At 56.4% G+C, this 18,230-nt stretch overlaps 1 protein-coding gene across 2 annotated transcripts in view; it reads right to left on the reverse strand.

Annotated features, from left to right (window-relative positions):
- Positions 1-18,230, reverse strand: part of EXOC6B (exocyst complex component 6B) — a 299,724-nt gene that overhangs the window by 134,424 nt on the left and 147,070 nt on the right. For both annotated transcript variants that reach the window (XM_075346201.1, XM_075346210.1), the window contains exons 9-10: positions 4,443-4,526; positions 3,694-3,740 (exon numbers count right to left, since the gene is read on the reverse strand). In XM_075346201.1, the coding sequence (XP_075202316.1) occupies positions 3,694-3,740; positions 4,443-4,526 (131 nt within the window). The remainder of the gene's footprint in view (positions 1-3,693; positions 3,741-4,442; positions 4,527-18,230) is intronic.

Genomic DNA, 18,230 nt, shown 5'->3' on the forward strand with positions numbered 1-18,230 from the left:
GGTACAGGGAGGGAGAGAGCAGCAGCGCAGGAGGCGGTCCAGGGAGAGAGCAGCAGCGCAGGAGGCGGTCTAGGGAGGGAGAGCAGCAGCAGCGCAGGAGGCAGTCCAGGGAGGGAGAGCAGCAGCAGCGCAGGAGGCAGTCCAGGGAGGGAGAGCAGCAGCGCAGGAGGCGGTCCAGGGAGAGAGCAGCAGTGCAGGAGCTGGTCCAGGGAGGGAGAGCAGCAGCACAGGAGGCGGTCCAGGGAGAGAGCAGCAGCACAGGAGGCGGTCCAGGGAGAGAGCAGCAGCACAGGAGGCGGTCCAGGGAGAGAGCAGCAGCACAGGAGACGGTCCAGGGAGAGAGCAGCAGTGCAGGAGGCAGTCCAGGGAGGGAGAGCAGCAGCGCAGAAGGCAGTCCAGGGAGGAAGAGCAGCAGCGCAGGAGGCGGTCCAGGGAGGGAGAGCAGCAGCACAGGAGGCGGTCCAGGGAGGAAGAGCAGCAGCGCAGGAGGCGGTCCAGGGAGGAAGAGCAGCAGCGCAGGAGGCGGTCCAGGGAGGAAGAGCAGCAGCGCAGGAGGCGGTCCAGGGAGGGAGAGCAGCAGCACAGGAGGCGGTCCAGGGAGGGAGAGCAGCAGCACAGGGGGCGGTCCAAGGAGGCAAAGCAGCAGCGAAAGGGGAAGGAGAGCAGCAGAACAGGGTTGGTCCAAGGAGGGAAAGCAGTAGTGCAGGAGGAGGGAGAGCAGCAGCGCAGGGGGCGGTCCGAGGAAGAAAAGCAGTAGTGCAGGGGGCGGCCTGCTGAGGAAAAACAGTAGTGCAGGGGACAGCCTTGGGAGGGAGAGCAGCAGAGCAGGGGGCGGTCCATGAAGGGAGAGCAGCAGCGCAGGGGGCGGTCCAGGGAGGGAGAGCAGCAGCGCAGGGGCGGTCCAGGGAGAGAGCAGCAGCGCAGGAGGCGGTCCAGGGAGAGAGCAGCAGTGCAGGAGCTGGTCCAGGGAGGGAGAGCAGCAGCACAGGAGGCAGTCCAGGGAGAGAGCAGCAGCACAGGAGGCGGTCCAGGGAGAGAGCAGCAGCACAGGAGGCGGTCCAGGGAGAGAGCAGCAGCACAGGAGGCGGTCCAGGGAGAGAGCAGCAGCACAGGAGACGGTCCAGGGAGAGAGCAGCAGTGCAGGAGGCAGTCCAGGGAGGGAGAGCAGCAGCAAAGGGGGAAGGAGAGCAGCAGCGCAGCAGAACAGGGTTGGTCCAAGGAGGGAAAGCAGTAGTGCAGGAGGAGGGAGAGCAGCAACGCAGGGGGCGGTCTAGGAAGGGAGAGCAGCAGCGCAGGGAGCGGTCCAGGGAGAGAGCAGCAGCACAGGAGGCGGTCCAGGGAGGGAGAGCAGCAGCACAGGAGGCGGTCCCAGGAGGCAAAGCAGAAGCGAAGGGGGAAGGAGAGCAGCAGCGCAGCAGAACAGGGTTGGTCCAAGGAGAGAAAGCAGTAGTGCAGGAGGAGGGAGAGCAGCAGCGCAGGGGGCGGTCCAAGGAAGAAATGCAGTAGTGCAGGGGGCGACCTGGTGATGAAAAACAGTAGTGCAGGGGACAGCCTCGGAAGGGAGAGCAGCAGAGCAGGGGGTGGTCCAGGGAGGGAGAGCAGCAGCACAGGAGGCGGTCCAGGGAGGGAGAGCAGCAGCACAGGAGGCGGTCCAGGGAGGGAGAGCAGCAGCACAGGAGGCGGTCCAGGGAGGGAGAGCAGCAGCACAGGGGGCGGTCCAAGGAGGCAAAGCAGCAGCGAAGGGGGAAGGAGAGCAGCAGCGCAGCAGAACAGGGTTGGTCCAAGGAGGGAAAGCAGTAGTGCAGGAGGAGGGAGAGCAGCAGCGCAGAAGGCAGTCTGAGAAGGAAAAGCAGTAGTTCAGGGGGCAGCCTGGTGAGGAAAAATAGTAGTGCAGGGGACAGCCTCAGGAGGGAGAGCAGCAGAGTAGGGGGGCTGTCCAGGGAGAGAGAGCAGCAGCGCAGGGGGCGGTCCAGGGAGGGAGAGCAGCAGCACAGGGGGCGGTCCAGGGAGGGAGAGCAGCAGCACAGGAGGTGGTCCAGGGAGGGAGAGCAGCAGCACAGGAGGTGGTCCAGGGAGGGAGAGCAGCAGTGCAGGAGGCGGTCCAGGGAGGGAGAGCAGCAGCGCAGGAGGCGGTCCAGGGAGGGAGAGCAGCAGTGCAGAAGGCAGTCCAGGGAGGAAGAGCAGCAGCGCAGGAGGCGGTCCAGGGAGGGAGAGCAGCAGCACAGGAGGCGGTCCAGGGAGGAAGAGCAGCAGCGCAGGAGGCGGTCCAGGGAGGAAGAGCAGCAGCGCAGGAGGCGGTCCAGGGAGGGAGAGCAGCAGCACAGGAGGTGGTCCAGGGAGGGAGAGCAGCAGCACAGGGGGCGGTCCAAGGAGGCAAAGCAGCAGCGAAGGGGGAAGGAGAGCAGCAGAACAGGGTTGGTCCAAGGAGGGAAAGCAGTAGTGCAGGAGGAGGGAGAGCAGCAGCGCAGGGGGCGGTCCGAGGAAGAAAAGCAGTAGTGCAGGGGGCGGCCTGCTGAGGAAAAACAGTAGTGCAGGGGACAGCCTTGGGAGGGAGAGCAGCAGAGCAGGGGACAGCCTTGGGAGGGAGAGCAGCAGAGCAGGGGGCGGTCCAGGGAGGGAGAGCAGCAGAGCAGGGGGCGGTCCAGGGAGGGAGAGCAGCAGAGCAGGGGGCGGTCCAGGGAGGGAGAGCAGCAGCGCAGGGGCGGTCCAGGGAGGGAGAGCAGCAGCGCAGGGGCGGTCCAGGGAGGGAGAGCAGCAGCGCAGGGGCGGTCCAGGGAGGGAGAGCAGCAGCGCAGGGGCGGTCCAGGGAGGGAGAGCAGCAGCGCAGGGGCGGTCCAGGGAGGGAGAGCAGCAGCGCAGGGGCGGTCCAGGGAGGGAGAGCAGCAGCGCAGGGGCGGTCCAGGGAGGGAGAGCAGCAGCGCAGGGGCGGTCCAGGGAGGGAGAGCAGCAGCGCAGGGGCGGTCCAGGGAGGGAGAGCAGCAGCGCAGGGGCGGTCCAGGGAGGGAGAGCAGCAGCGCAGGGGCGGTCCAGGGAGGGAGAGCAGCAGCGCAGGGGCGGTCCAGGGAGGGAGAGCAGCAGCGCAGGGGCGGTCCAGGGAGGGAGAGCAGCAGCGCAGGGGCGGTCCAGGGAGGGAGAGCAGCAGCGCAGGGGCGGTCCAGGGAGGGAGAGCAGCAGCGCAGGGGCGGTCCAGGGAGGGAGAGCAGCAGCGCAGGGGCGGTCCAGGGAGGGAGAGCAGCAGCGCAGGGGCGGTCCAGGGAGGGAGAGCAGCAGCGCAGGGGGCGGTCCAGGGAGGGAGAGCAGCAGCGCAGGGGGCGGTCCAGGGAGGGAGAGCAGCAGCGCAGGGGGCGGTCCAGGGAGGGAGAGCAGCAGCGCAGGGGGCGGTCCAGGGAGGGAGAGCAGCAGCGCAGGGGGCGGTCCAGGGAGGGAGAGCAGCAGCGCAGGGGGCGGTCCAGGGAGGGAGAGCAGCAGCGCAGGGGGCGATCTGGGTGGAGAGCCGCAGCGCCGGGGGCTGCCAGGAAGGTGGAGCAGGAATGTAGAGGCGTTTCGGGAGGGGACATCTGTACCTATATGGATCTCACACACTGCTTGCACTAGGAGCTGCTCCCAGGAGCACGGGTCTGGATCGGGACACCGAAGACTCCTGTGATTAGAGGACGCTCACTGACAGGAGCCTCCTGGGATCGGCACACTTACCCCACTATCTGGTGGAAGTATTTTCGGTATCCGGCCAGAGTTTCATGCTGCAAAGAAGAAAATGGCATAGAATGAGCGGGAATGGGTCGGGGCTGATGTATCACGTCCGTTCACATGGGACCACTCAGCCATTTTCCTGCAGCGTCCACATAGTCCAGTCCAGAGAAGGGGACTTGACATAAGGGATCTTTTCATACGGAGATTATCCATAGGAACAGTACAGAGAGCAATATATAGGAGGAACTATAAGATAAACAGCACACAGTCCCCTGCTGAGCCCACCCCCACGTATCCCATCGTGCACCCCACCCCCCACGGTGCACCCACCCCCCACGTATCCCCCCACCGTGCACCTTACCCCCACGTATCACCCCATCCCCCACCTATCCCCCCACCATGCACCCCACCCCCGACGTATCCCCCCACCGTGCACCCCACCCCCAACGCATACACCCCTGTGCACCCTAACCCCACGTAACACCCCATCCCCCATCTATTCCCCAACCGTGCACCCCACCCCCCATGTATCCCCCCACCGTGCACCCCACCCATCCAATCAGTGCTGGGATTCTCACCATTAATGTGCTTATTGGATCAGCGCTGTATCAGATTTATGGATAAATGAGGGGCTCAAGCACTGAGCGATGAGGGAACAGGTAGACAATGTATCATCTTACATCCACCCCAACACACAAGGTCAGGAAGCCCCCGCACCCGAGATGCTGCGGCATAGCGGCTGCGGCACTTACCATGTTGGATGGCGGCTGCAGCACTAGCCGCGCCTGCTTTCTCCTCTGCTTCCTGTAGTAATTCTCAAACACCTCCCGAGAAGCCTAGAAAATAAGACAGCAAGAAGGTGAGGAGCCCGAAGAAGCAAGGAGAGGAAAAAACCACAATGTGTACTTGTCACATAGGCTAGTTTCACACTTGCGTAGGTTTTCTTAATTTTCAATCCGCCGTTTTGGGAAAACAGCGGAATCCATTAACAGATTCCGCTGCTTCCCATACCTGTACGGACGACGGATTGCGAGTGATGGACCTGCGTTGCTTGCGCTGGCCGACACTGCGTTGGACGCAGCATGTAACGTTTTTTGAGCAGCGGAATCCTTAGGATTTCACTGCGCATGCTCTCTCTGGCACCCTGCATACGTAACCAGGGTGCACATCGGGATACTAAGCAAAGCGCTTTGCCTAGTTACCCGATATTTACCCTGGCTACGTGTGCAAGGAGCCAGCGCTAAGCGGTGTATGCTGGTAACCAAGGTAAATATCGGGTAACCAAGCAAAGTGCTTTGCTTAGTTACCCAATATTTACTCTGGCTACGTGTGCATGGAGCCTGACAGTTCCCCGCTCGGCTCCGCTCCCTCCAGCACTCCACTCCGCATGTACACAAGCGCACACACAGACGCACACACAGACACACACACACACTCACCTGTCCCCAGCCATGCAGTCCCCGCGGCACTCACGTTCTCAGCGCCATGGCCCCGCTCGGCTCCACCCACCCCGCACTCCGACCCCCGCACACATTCTCGACGACCGAACGATCAGCTGATCACCCAGCGACCGGCTGCTGTGAGCGATCAGCTGGTCGTTCACAATAGTCTGCCCCCGGTAAAACTGTAAAAAAAAAAAATTGATTACGTTGTTTTGTACGATCCATTGCATCCGTCACACAACGCAATGCAACAGATGCCGTTCAACGCAAGTGTGAAACTAGCCACACAAAGAAAAAACACACTAAGAAGTTCAACACAATAATATACTCCAGAGCTGCACTCACTATTCTACTGATGGAGTCACTGTGTACATACATTACATTACCGATCCTGAGTTACATCCGGTATTATACTCCAGAGCTGCACTCACTATTCTGCTGGTGCAGTCACTGTGTACATACATTACTGATCCTGAATTACCTCCTGTATTATACTCCAGAGCTGAACTCACTATTCTGCTGCTGTAGTCACTGTGTACATACATTACATTACTGATCCTGAGTTACCTCCTGTATTATACTCCAGAGCTGCACTCACTATTCTGCTGGTGCAGTCACTGTGTACATACATTACATTACCGATCCTGAGTTATATCCTGTATTATACTCCAGAGCTGCACTCACTATTCTGCTGGTGCAGTCACTGTGTACATACATTACATTACCGATCCTGAGTTACCTCCTGTATTATCCTCCAGAGCTGCGCTCACTATTCTGCTGGTGCAGTCACTGTGTACATACATTACATTACCGATCCTGAGTTACATCCTGTATTATACCCCAGAGCTGCACTCACTATTCTGCTGCTGTAGTCACTGTGTACATACATTACATTACCGATCCTGAGTTACATCCGGTATTATACTCCAGAGCTGCACTCACTATTCTGCTGGTGCAGTCACTGTGTACATACATTACATTACTGATCCTGAGTTACCTCCTGTATTATACTCCAGAGCTGCACTCACTATTCTACTGATGGAGTCACTGTGTACATACATTACATTACCGATCCTGAGTTACATCCGGTATTATACTCCAGAGCTGCACTCACTATTCTGCTGGTGCAGTCACTGTGTACATACATTACATTACCGATCCTGAGTTATATCCTGTATTATACTCCAGAGCTGAACTCACTATTCTGCTACTGTAGTCACCAGGGCTGTGGAGTCGGTAAGCCAAACCTTCGACTCCGACTCCGACTCCTCAAATTCTTTTGCACCGACTCCGGCTCCGACTCCGGCTCCGGCTCCGACTCCGGCTCCGGCTACGGCTCCGACTCCTACATATATTGCTTAGTTAGGTGAAAAATTTATTGTAGTACATGAATATGTGTATGTGAACATCAGACATTTAATAATTTTTATGATACGATAATCAAGATATTTGGATAGAACATAAAATATATTTATTGGAATACAACTTTAGAACACAAAAAACTGTAATAAATTGTAAATATGTAATACACTATGTAATATACAGTAGATTACATATATATCTTGTGTGTGTATATACACTGTGTGTATATATATATATATATATATATATATATATATATATATATATATATATATATATATATATATATATATATATATATATATATTACATATTTACAATTTATTAGTTTTTTGTGTTCTAAAGTTGTATTCCAATAAATATTTTATGTTCTATCCAAATATCTTGATTATTGTATCATAAAAACAATTAAATGTCTGATGTTCACATTGTACTACAATAAATTTTTCACTTAAATATAAGCAATATACTAAATGTTATTATTTAGTAAAATATTCAGCACATTCTGCATTGCACTCCTGTCCCCAATTTATTATATATTTTAGGAGTCGGAGTCGGTGCATTTTATACCGACTCCAACTCCACCAAAATGAGCTCCGACTCCGACTCCACGACTCCGACTCCACAGCCCTGGTAGTCACTGTGTACATACATTACATTACTGATCCTGAGTTTCCTGTATTATACTCCAGAGCTGCACTCACTATTCTGCTGGTGCAGTCACTGTGTACATACATTACATTACCGATCCTGAGTTATATCCTGTATTATACTCCAGAGCTGCACTCACTATTCTGCTGGTGCAGTCACTGTGTACATACATTACTGATCCTGAGTTACCTCCTGTATTATACTCCAGAGCTGCACTCACTATTCTGCTGGTGCAGTCACTGTGTACATACATTACATTACTGATCCTGAGTTACCTCCTGTATTATACTCCAGAGCTGCACTCACTATTCTGCTGGTGCAGTCACTGTGTACATACATTACATTACTGATCCCGACTTACCTCCTGTATTATCCTCCAGAGCTGCGCTCACTATTCTGCTGGTGCAGTCACTGTGTACATACATTACATTACCGATCCTGAGTTACCTCCTGTATTATACTCCAGAGCTGCGCTCACTATTCTGCTGGTGCAGTCACTGTGTACATACATTACATTACCGATCCTGAGTTACATCCTGTATTATACCCCAGAGCTGCACTCACTATTCTGCTGCTGTAGTCACTGTGTACATACATTACATTACCGATCCGGAGTTACATCCGGAATTATACTCCAGAGCTGCACTCACTATTCTGCTGGTGCAGTCACTGTGTACATACATTACATTACTGATCCTGAGTTACCTCCTGTATTATACCCCAGAGCTGCGCTCACTATTCTGCTGGTGCAGTCACTGTGTACATACATTACATTACTGATCCTGAGTTACCTCCTGTATTATACTCCAGAGCTGCACTCACTATTCTGCTGGTGCAGTCACTGTGTACACACATTACATTACTGATCCTGAGTTACCTCCTGTATTATACTCCAGAGCTGCACTCACTATTCTGCTGGTGCAGTCACTGTGTACATACATTACATTACTGATCCTGAGTTATCTCCTATATTATACTCCAGAGCTGCACTCACTATTCTGCTGGTGCAGTCACTGTGTACATACATTACATTACTGATCCTGAGTTATATCCTGTATTAAACTGCAGAGCTGAACTCACTATTCTGCTGCTGTAGTCACTGTGTACATACATTACATTACCGATCCTGAGTTATATCCTGTATTATACTCCAGAGCTGAACTCACTATTCTGCTGCTGTAGTCACTGTGTACATACATTACATTACCGATCCTGAGTTATATCCTATATTATACTCCAGAGCTGCGCTCACTATTCTGCTGGTGCAGTCACTGTGTACATACATTACTGATCCTGAGTTACCTCCTGTATTATACGCCAGAGCTGCACTCACTATTCTGCTGGGGCAGTCACTGTGTACATACATTACTGATCCTGAGTTACCTCCTGTATTATACTCCAGAGCTGCACTCACTATTCTGCTGGTGCAGTCACTGTGTACATACATTACATTACTGATCCTGAGTTACCTCCTGTATTATACTCCAGAGCTGCACTCACTATTCTGCTGGTGCAGTCACTGTGTACATACATTACATTACTGATCCTGAGTTATCTCCTGTATTATACTGCAGAGCTGAACTCACTATTCTGCTGCTGTAGTCACTGTGTACATACATTACTGATCCTGAGTTACCTCCTGTATTATACTCCAGAGCTGCACTCACTATTCTGCTGGTGCAGTCACTGTGTACATACATTACATTACTGATCCTGAGTTACCTCCTGTATTATACCCCAGAGCTGCACTCACTATTCTGCTGGTGCAGTCACTGTGTACATACATTACTGATCCTGAGTTACCTCCTGTATTATACTCCAGAGCTGCACTCACTATTCTGCTGCTGTAGTCACTGTGTACAAACATTACTGATCCTGAGTTACCTCCTGTATTATACTCCAGAGCTGAACTCACTATTCTGCTGGTGCATTCATTGTGTACATACATTACATTACTGATCTTGAGTTACATACTGTATTATACTCCAGAGCTGCACTCACTATTCTGCTGGTGGAGTCACTGTGTACATACATTACTGATAAGGAGTTACCTCCTGTATTATACTCCAGAGCTGCACTCACTATTCTGCTGGAGCAGTTACAGGGTTCTGACATCAGACAGTGTTACGCACAGTAGACGTGCAGGATTGTGGTGAGCTGTGTGGTTCCCTATTGCAGATATGCTGGCGTCCCCCTTACTCATGGGTGCAGGGATTTCTCCTCTTCTAGTATTGTGTGTGCCAGTCTGGCATGGTGGAGGACGCGGTGACTGACTTTATAGTTCATGCCCCCTATGAGGTCTCACCAGGAACAGAAGCCCCTAATCCCTGACCCCGTCAGGGGTCAGCCCGGGGTTAGTAGGACATCATTAGCTGTGGCCTCAGGAGCCCGGCGCAGGGGTCCTCCCCTTAGCACGTAGCAGGCAGCGTTATCAGACCCCCGACCCGTCTAATGGCCCCTTCCTGTGTCCTTATCACAGCACAAAGCATCTGGGCCAGACCTTCCCCTGATCTCACCCTGCGCAGCCATCAACAGCAGCCGGGGCACAAGATGGGCAGATACCGCCAAACAATGACCTCTGTGACAGGGAGCGCAGCTCCGCAGTGCAAACACCACAGCCTCAGGTACCCACTGACTGCACAGCACCGAGGAAGGGAACGGCGCTGACATCTGTCCTCAAAGACATCCACATCATAACACCTCCATCCCCACTGCCCCCCTCCTCAATGTACACCTCCATCCCCACTGCCCCCCCTCCTCAGTGTACACCTCCATCCCCACTGCCCCCCTCCTCAATGTACACCTCCATCCCCACTGCCCCCCTCCTCAGTGTACACCTCCATCCCCACTGCCCCCCTCCTCAGTGTACACCTCCATCCCCCACTGCCCCCCTCCTCAGTGTACACCTCCATCCCCACTGCCCCCCTCCTCAATGTACACCTCCATCCCCCACTGCCCCCCTCCTCAGTGTACACCTCCATCCCCACTGCCCCCCTCCTCAGTGTACAACTCCATCCCCACTGCCCCCCTCCTCAGTGTACACCTCCATCCCCACTGCCCCCCTCCTCAGTGTACACCTCCATCCCCACTGCCCCCCTCCTCAATGTACACCTCCATCCCCACTGCCCCCCTCCTCAGTGTACACCTCCATCCCCACTGCCCCCCTCCTCAGTGTACACCTCCATCCCCACTGCCCCCCCTCCTCAGTGAACACCTCCATCCCCACTGCCCCCCATCCTCAGTGTACACTTCCACCCCCACTGCCCCCAATCCTCAGTGTACACCTCCACCCCCACTGCCCCCAATCCTCAGTGTACACCTCCATCCCCACTGCCCCCCTCCTCAGTGAACACCTCCATCCCCACTGCCCCCCTCCTCAGTGTACACCTCCATCCCCACTGCCCCCCTCCTCAGTGTACACCTCCATCCCCACTGCCCCCCTCCTCAATGTACACCTCCATCCCCCACTGCCCCCCTCCTCAGTGTACACCTCCATCCCCACTGCCCCCCTCCTCAGTGTACAACTCCATCCCCACTGCCCCCCTCCTCAGTGTACACCTCCATCCCCACTGCCCCCCTCCTCAGTGTACACCTCCATCCCCACTGCCCCCCTCCTCAATGTACACCTCCATCCCCACTGCCCCCCTCCTCAGTGTACACCTCCATCCCCACTGCCCCCCTCCTCAGTGTACACCTCCATCCCCACTGCCCCCCTCCTCAGTGTACACCTCCATCCCCACTGCCCCCCTCCTCAGTGTACACCTCCATCCCCACTGCCCCCCTCCTCAGTGTACACCTCCATCCCCACTGCCCCCCTCCTCAATGTACACCTCCATCCCCCACTGCCCCCCTCCTCAGTGTACAACTCCATCCCCACTGCCCCCCTCCTCAGTGTACAACTCCATCCCCACTGCCCCCCATCCTCACTGTACACCTCCACCCCCACTGCCCCCCATCCTCAGTGTACACCTCCATCCCCACTGCCCCCCATCCTCAGTGTACACCTCCACCCCCACTGCCCCCCTCCTCAGTGTACACCTCCATCCCCACTGCCCCCCTCCTCAGTGTACACCTCCATCCCCACTGTCCCCCATCCTCAGTGTACACCTCCATCCCCACTGCCCTCCTCCTCAGTGCACACCTCCATCCCCACTGCCCCCATCCTCAGTGTACACCTCCATCCCCACTGCCCCCCATCCTCAGTGTACACCTCCACCCCCACTGCCCCCCATCCTCAGTGTACACCTCCATCCCCACTGCCCCCCATCCTCAGTGTACACCTCCATCCCCACTGCCCCCCTCCTCAGTGTACACCTCCATCCCCACTGCCCCCCTCCTCAGTGTACACCTCCCTCCCCACTGCCCCCCTCCTCAGTGTACACCTCCCTCCCCACTGCCCCCCATCCTCAGTGTACACCTCCATCCCCACTGCCCCCCATCCTCAGTGTACATCTCCATCCCCACTGCCCCCCCTCCTCAGTGTACACCTCCCTCCCCACTGCCCCCCATCCTCAGTGTACACCTCCATCCCCACTGCCCCCCATCCTCAGTGTACACCTCCATCCCCACTGCCTCCATCCTCAGTTTACACCTCCATCCCCACTGCCCCCCCTCCTCAGTGCACACCTCCATCCCCACTGCCCTCATCCTCAGTGTACACCTCCATCCCCACTGCCCCCATCCTCAGTGTACACCTCCATCCCCACTGCCCCCCATCCTCAGTGTACACCTCCATCCCCACTGCCCCCATCCTCAGTGTACACCTCCATCCCCACTGCCCCCATCCTCAGTGTACACCTCCATCCCCACTGCCCCCATCCTCAGTGTACATCTCCATCCCCACTGCCCCCCATCCTCAGTGTACACCTCCATCCCCACTGCCCCCCTCCTCAGTGCACACCTCCATCCCCACTGCCCTCATCCTCAGTGTACACCTCCATCCCCACTGCCCCCATCCTCAGTGTACACCTCTATCCCCACTGCCCTCATCCTCAGTGTACACCTCCATCCCCACTGCCCCCATCCTCAGTGTACACCTCCATCCCCACTGCCTCCATCCCCAGTTTACACCTCCATCCTCACTGCCCCCATCCTCAGTGTACACCTCCATCCCCACTGCCCCCATCCTCAGTGTACACCTCCATCCCCACTGCCTCCATCCTCAGTTTACACCTCCATCCTCACTGCCCCCATCCTCAGTGTACACCTCCATCCCCACTGCCCCCATCCTCAGTGTACACCTCCATCCCCACTGCCCCCATCCTCAGTGTACACCTCCATCCCCACTGCCTCCATCCTCAGTTTACACCTCCATCCCCACTGCCCCCATCCTCAGTGTACACCTCCATCCTCAATTTACACCTCCATCCTCACTGTCCCCATCCTCAGTGTACACCTCCATCCCCACTGCCCCCATCCTCAGTGTACACCTCCCTCCCCACTGCCCCCATCCTCAGTGTACACCTCCATCCCCACTGCCCCATCCTCAGTGTACACCTCCCATCCCCACTGCCCCCATCCTCAGTGTACACCTCCATGCCCACTGCCCCCATCCTCAGTGTACACCTCCATGCCCACTGCCCCCATCCTCAGTGTACACCTCCATCCCCACTGCCCCCCATCCTCAGTGTACACCTCCCTCCCCACTGCCCCCCATCCTCAGTGTACACCTCCCTCCCCACTGCCCCCCTCCTCAGTGTACATCTCCATCCCCACTGCCCCCATCCTCAGTGTACACCTCCATCCCCACTGCCCCCCTCCTCAGTTTACACCTCCATCCTCACTGCCCCCATCCTCAGTGTACACCTCCCTCCCCACTGCCCCCCTCCTCAGTGTACACCTCCCTCCCCACTGCCCCCCTCCTCAGTGTACATCTCCATCCCCACTGCCCCCATCCTCAGTGTACACCTCCATCCCCACTGCCCCCATCCTCAGTGTACACCTCCCTCCCCACTGCCCCCCTCCTCAGTGTACACCTCCATCCCCACTGCCCCCCTCCTCAGTGTACACCTCCATCCCCCCTGCCCTCATCCTCAGTTTACACCTCCATCCCCACTGCCCCCATCCTCAGTGTACACCTCCCATCCCCACTGCCCCCCTCCTCAGTGTACATCTCCATCCTCACTGCCCCCATCCTCAGTGTACACCTCCATCCTCACTGCCCCCATCCTCAGTGTACACCTCCATCCCCACTGCCCCCATCCTCAGTGTACACCCCCCATCCCCACTGCCCCCATCCTCAGTGTACACCTCCATCCCCACTGCCCCCCATCCTCAGTGTACACCTCCATCCCCACTGCCCCCCATCCTCAGTGTACACCTCCATCCCCACTGCCCCCATCCTCAGTGTACACCTCCATCCCCACTGCCTCCATCCTCAGTGTACACCTCCATCCCCACTGCCCCCATCCTCAGTGTACACCCCCCATCCCCACTGCCCCCCATCCTCAGTGTACATCTCCATCCCCACTGCCCCCCATCCTCAGTGTACATCTCCATCCCCACTGCCCCCCATCCTCAGTGTACACCTCCATCCCCACTGCCCCCATCCTCAGTGTACACCTCCATCCCCACTGCCCCCCATCCTCAGTGTACACCTCCCTCCCCACTGCCCCTCATCCTCAGTGTACACCTCCATCCCCACTGCCCTCATCCTCAGTGCACACCTCCACCCCCACTGCCCCCCATCCTCAGTGTACACCTCCATCCCCACTGCCCCCATCCTCAGTGTACACCTCCATCCCCACTGCCCTCATCCTCAGTGTACACCTCCATCCCCACTGCCCCCCATCCTCAGTGTACACCTCCCTCCCCACTGCCCCTCATCCTCAGTGTACACCTCCCTCCCCACTGCCCCTCATCCTCAGTGTACACCTCTACCCCCACTGCCCCCATCCTCAGTGTACACCTCCCTCCCCACTGCCCCTCATCCTCAGTGTACACCTCTACCCCCACTGCCCCCATCCTCAGTGTACACCTCCATCCCCACTGCCCCCATCCTCAGTGTACACCTCCCTCCCCACTGCCCCTCATCCTCAGTGTACACCTCCACCCCCACTGCCCCCATCCTCAGTGTACACCTCCAATCTCACTGCTCCCTATCTTTTTTCTGCTTCTACGTTCCTCGCTCCTATGGTTGGTGTGACAAGCTGCGGTGCTCAGTGCCAGGAGCAGGGAAAGTCTCCATGATTGGATTCCTGTGGCTGATACCAGCGAGCTGTGCACAGCTTCCACCTGCTCAAGGCCGCGCTGCCTCTTTTCGGCCTCCTGAAGTTCATGCGTCTGTGCTCCGTTCCCCCCGGGGTGACCCCGCTCTGCTTTCTCTCGCTGCCCTTCCTGGAGAAGTTCAGGGTTTCCTGTAGAAGTCTGTGGCCGCTGTGCGATAATGCTGCGCAGCGCCCTATTTACAGGTGCCTGGCGTCTGACCGGCCGCTGACCTCCTCCATTACAATATATGAACTCCTGCACCGCTGATAAGCCAGTGAGATACAGAGCGGAGGGATGGAGGGGACGGAGGGGTCCATTACACAAAAAAAAAAAACACGCCACACACAAAACAAGAATAATAAATACCGTAATACTGTTTATGCGGCACAAAGCTTTTCATGTGCAGGGCAAAAGTTCAGTCCTGGCCATTCGGAAGCAGCCGCTGATGATGAGGACTATTATGAGGAGTATTTGTGAGGCTCGTGCCCAAACCTTTCCTCCGAGAACACAAAAGACCCCGCTTCCTCGTGTGGCAAAACAGGAATTGTCCCATCGCTCAGCGCAGGCCTTATCTGCGGGGGCCGGCGGCGGACCCTGGCCGGGAGCACGGCATCTGGGTCACCGTGATCCCAGGGATAGCGGCTACCAAGCACGCCCAAAGGTTGGAGCAGAACAAAGGAGGGAGAGCCGGGGGGGACCACGCTCACCCCGAATTCTCTCCATCTGGCACCGGACAAAGGACGACGAGGCACAATGAGCCAACTCCAAACACATTCCTCCGGAGAGGCACGACAACGAGACGACGGATACAAACCAGCCCGACGTAGAGGCGCTGCGGCAAACCGTCCCGGAGCAGAGAACCCGGACCCCGAGCTAGGAGGGCAGATCCCACAACCTGGGGGCACGATGCTCTCGAATGCACCATAGCAATCTACGGGCCACAGGAGCCACTTACCCACCAGAAAGGAGAACTGGTCTAGACATTTTCTGCACTCCAAGAAAACTTTTCAGCGGACCCGTTATCATCAGAGGCAGGATAGTGATTGATAATACAGGATCTCACAGGCCTACACCTACCATCACAATACACTGTTACACGCGCTGCTTAAACGCTTCCATACAAAAGGATTGGGCCTGACCATCCAGGAAATCAAGATCTAAAATAGCCCCGGAGGACGGAGGGAAAATAACAAAAAAAATTAAAATCTATAAATGTTGTTAAGTATAATAGAAATTGTGATTTAAAAAATAAAAACATTTAACACAAAAACCTGACAAACAATAGAGAACTTTCTTTAAGCCCAAATGAGGTAAACAAGATCCTTGACCGCTGTTTTCCCCAAGACAGATCTACTTCAAACCCGCCAGGGGCTGGGAAAAGGGAAGTCGAAGGGCAAGGGCCGAGCCCGCCGGGGCAAGGGCAAGGGCCGAGCCCGCCGGGGCAAGGGCAAGGGCCGAGCCCGCCGGGGCAAGGGCCGAGCCCGCCGGGGCAAGGGCCGAGCCCGCCGGGGCAAGGGCAAGGGCCAGAGCCAGCTGAGCCCGCATGAGCCAGGGATGGCTGAGTCTGTGTGGTGATGTAAGCAAGCCTGAGAGCCAGAGCCGGGGGGTGGGAGAGCCAGAGCCGGGGGGTGGGAGAGCCAGAGCCGGGGGGTGGGAGAGCCAGAGCCGGGGGGGTGGGAGAGCCAGAGCCGGGGGGTGGGAGAGCCAGAGCCGGGGGGTGGGAGAGCCAGAGCCGGGGGGTGGGAGAGCCAGAGCCGGGGGGTGGGAGAGCCAGAGCCGGGGGGTGGGAGAGCCAGAGCCGGGGGGTGGGAGAGCCAGAGCCGGGGGGTGGGAGAGCCAGAGCCGGGGGGTGGGAGAGCCAGAGCCGGGGGGTGGGAGAGCCAGAGCCGGGGGGTGGGAGAGCCAGAGCCGGGGGGTGGGAGAGCCAGAGCCGGGGGGTGGGAGAGCCAGAGCCGGGGGGTGGGAGAGCCAGAGCCGGGGGGTGGGAGAGCCAGAGCCGGGGGGTGGGAGAGCCAGAGCCGGGGGGTGGGAGAGCCAGAGCCGGGGGGTGGGAGAGCCAGAGCCGGGGGGTGGGAGAGCCAGAGCCGGGGGGTGGGAGAGCCAGAGCCGGGGGTGGGAGAGCCAGAGCCGGGGGGTGGGAGAGCCAGAGCCGGGGGGTGGGAGAGCCAGAGCCGGGGGTGGGAGAGCCAGAGCCGGGGGTGGGAGAGCCAGAGCCGGGGGAGGGAGAGCGCCGGGTGCGGGCGGGTTTGAGGCTTCATTCCTCAGTAATGCGGTGGACACTGCGTGGGCATCCACAGATGCATCTCCAGGATCTGTTATCAGACATGGCAGCGTGGGCTGTGGCAGTGGATGAGGAACCCCTCTGCAGCCTCTTCTGGCAGAGGATGGTGCACGCTGGTGCATGCCGGCTGTGACACCAATAGAGGCGTACAAATAGCTGCCAGGCAGACTACCGGCTTCTTGCAGGACGTGAACCGTTACAGACAAGCAGACAAAACACAGAGGCAGGACGAGACCAGACATGACACCTGCCAGGTGAAGACAAGGGAGGCCGATCCTACCCAAATAAAGCCGGTGATCACACATTCCCCGGCCGCGGCCTGATCCCGGCAAAGCCAACACCGTAATCACATCCTAAGTCTCATCAAACAAGCCTCCGCCTGCAGCCGTCCAAGAGGATTCCATCTGACAGATGAGAGGGGTTTCCAGCCGCACGGTCATTCATCATACGGAGCGCGCCATTCATGGCGGCACGTCCCCGCCACGTCCCGCTACTGAGCAGGGATTCCGAAAGACTTCACAAGGTTATAGAAATATTCACTAACATCCAGCCAGGACATGTCAGGGGGTGTACAGAGAAACACGGAAGACCTGTCTATAGCAAGAGATGGGGGGCAACGGCAGGGCACGGACGCAGCGCTCCACAGGACAGCAAAATCCTCATGGTCAAATATCGCCAGCAATTCTGTGCAGTGGCGAAACGAGAGCTCAACGGGCTCCAGTGCAACACTTGGCTCCTTCCCTCAGCACCCAGCTTTCCCAGACTCCGATATCCCGATATAATATCCGATACCATAATGCATCTCACAGTCCTCCATATAATACACTCCCCATAGTCCTCCATGTATTATAATGCACCCCATAATCCTTCATTATAATGCACCCCATAATCCTCCATATAGTATTATGCATCCCCCATATTCCTCCATATAGTATTATGCATCCCCCATATAGTAGTACACATCCTTTATATTCCACCATATAATAATATAATATGCAGCCCCCATTTAGTGGTATGCAACCCCCATATAGTAGTATACAGCCCTTATATTCCTCCATATAGTATTATGTAGACCCCATATAGTTGTATACAGCCCTTATATTCCACCATATAGTAATATGCAGCCCCCATATAGTAGTATACAGTCCTTATATTCTTCTATATAGTATTATGTAGACCCATATAGTTGTACACTGCCCTTATATTCCACCATATAGTAATATGCAGCCCCATATACTTGTATACAGCACCTTATATTCCACCATATAATATGCAGCCCCCTTTTAGTGGTATGCAACCCCCATATAGTAGTATACAGCCCTTATATTCCTCCATATAGTATTATGTAGACCCCATAGTTATATACAGCCCTTATATTCCACCATATAGTAATATGCAGCCCCCATATAGTAGTATACAGCCCTTATATTCTTCCATATAGTAATATGCAGCCCCCATATAGTAGTATACAACCCTTATATCCCACCATATAGTAAATATACAGCCCCCATATACTTGTATACAGCCCTTATGTTCCACCATATAGTAATATCAGCCCCCATTTAGTGGTATGCAACCCCCATATAGTAGTATACAGC

The sequence above is a fragment of the Anomaloglossus baeobatrachus genome, chromosome 1, assembly GCF_048569485.1.
Source record: "Anomaloglossus baeobatrachus isolate aAnoBae1 chromosome 1, aAnoBae1.hap1, whole genome shotgun sequence".
NCBI lineage: Eukaryota > Metazoa > Chordata > Amphibia > Anura > Aromobatidae > Anomaloglossus > Anomaloglossus baeobatrachus.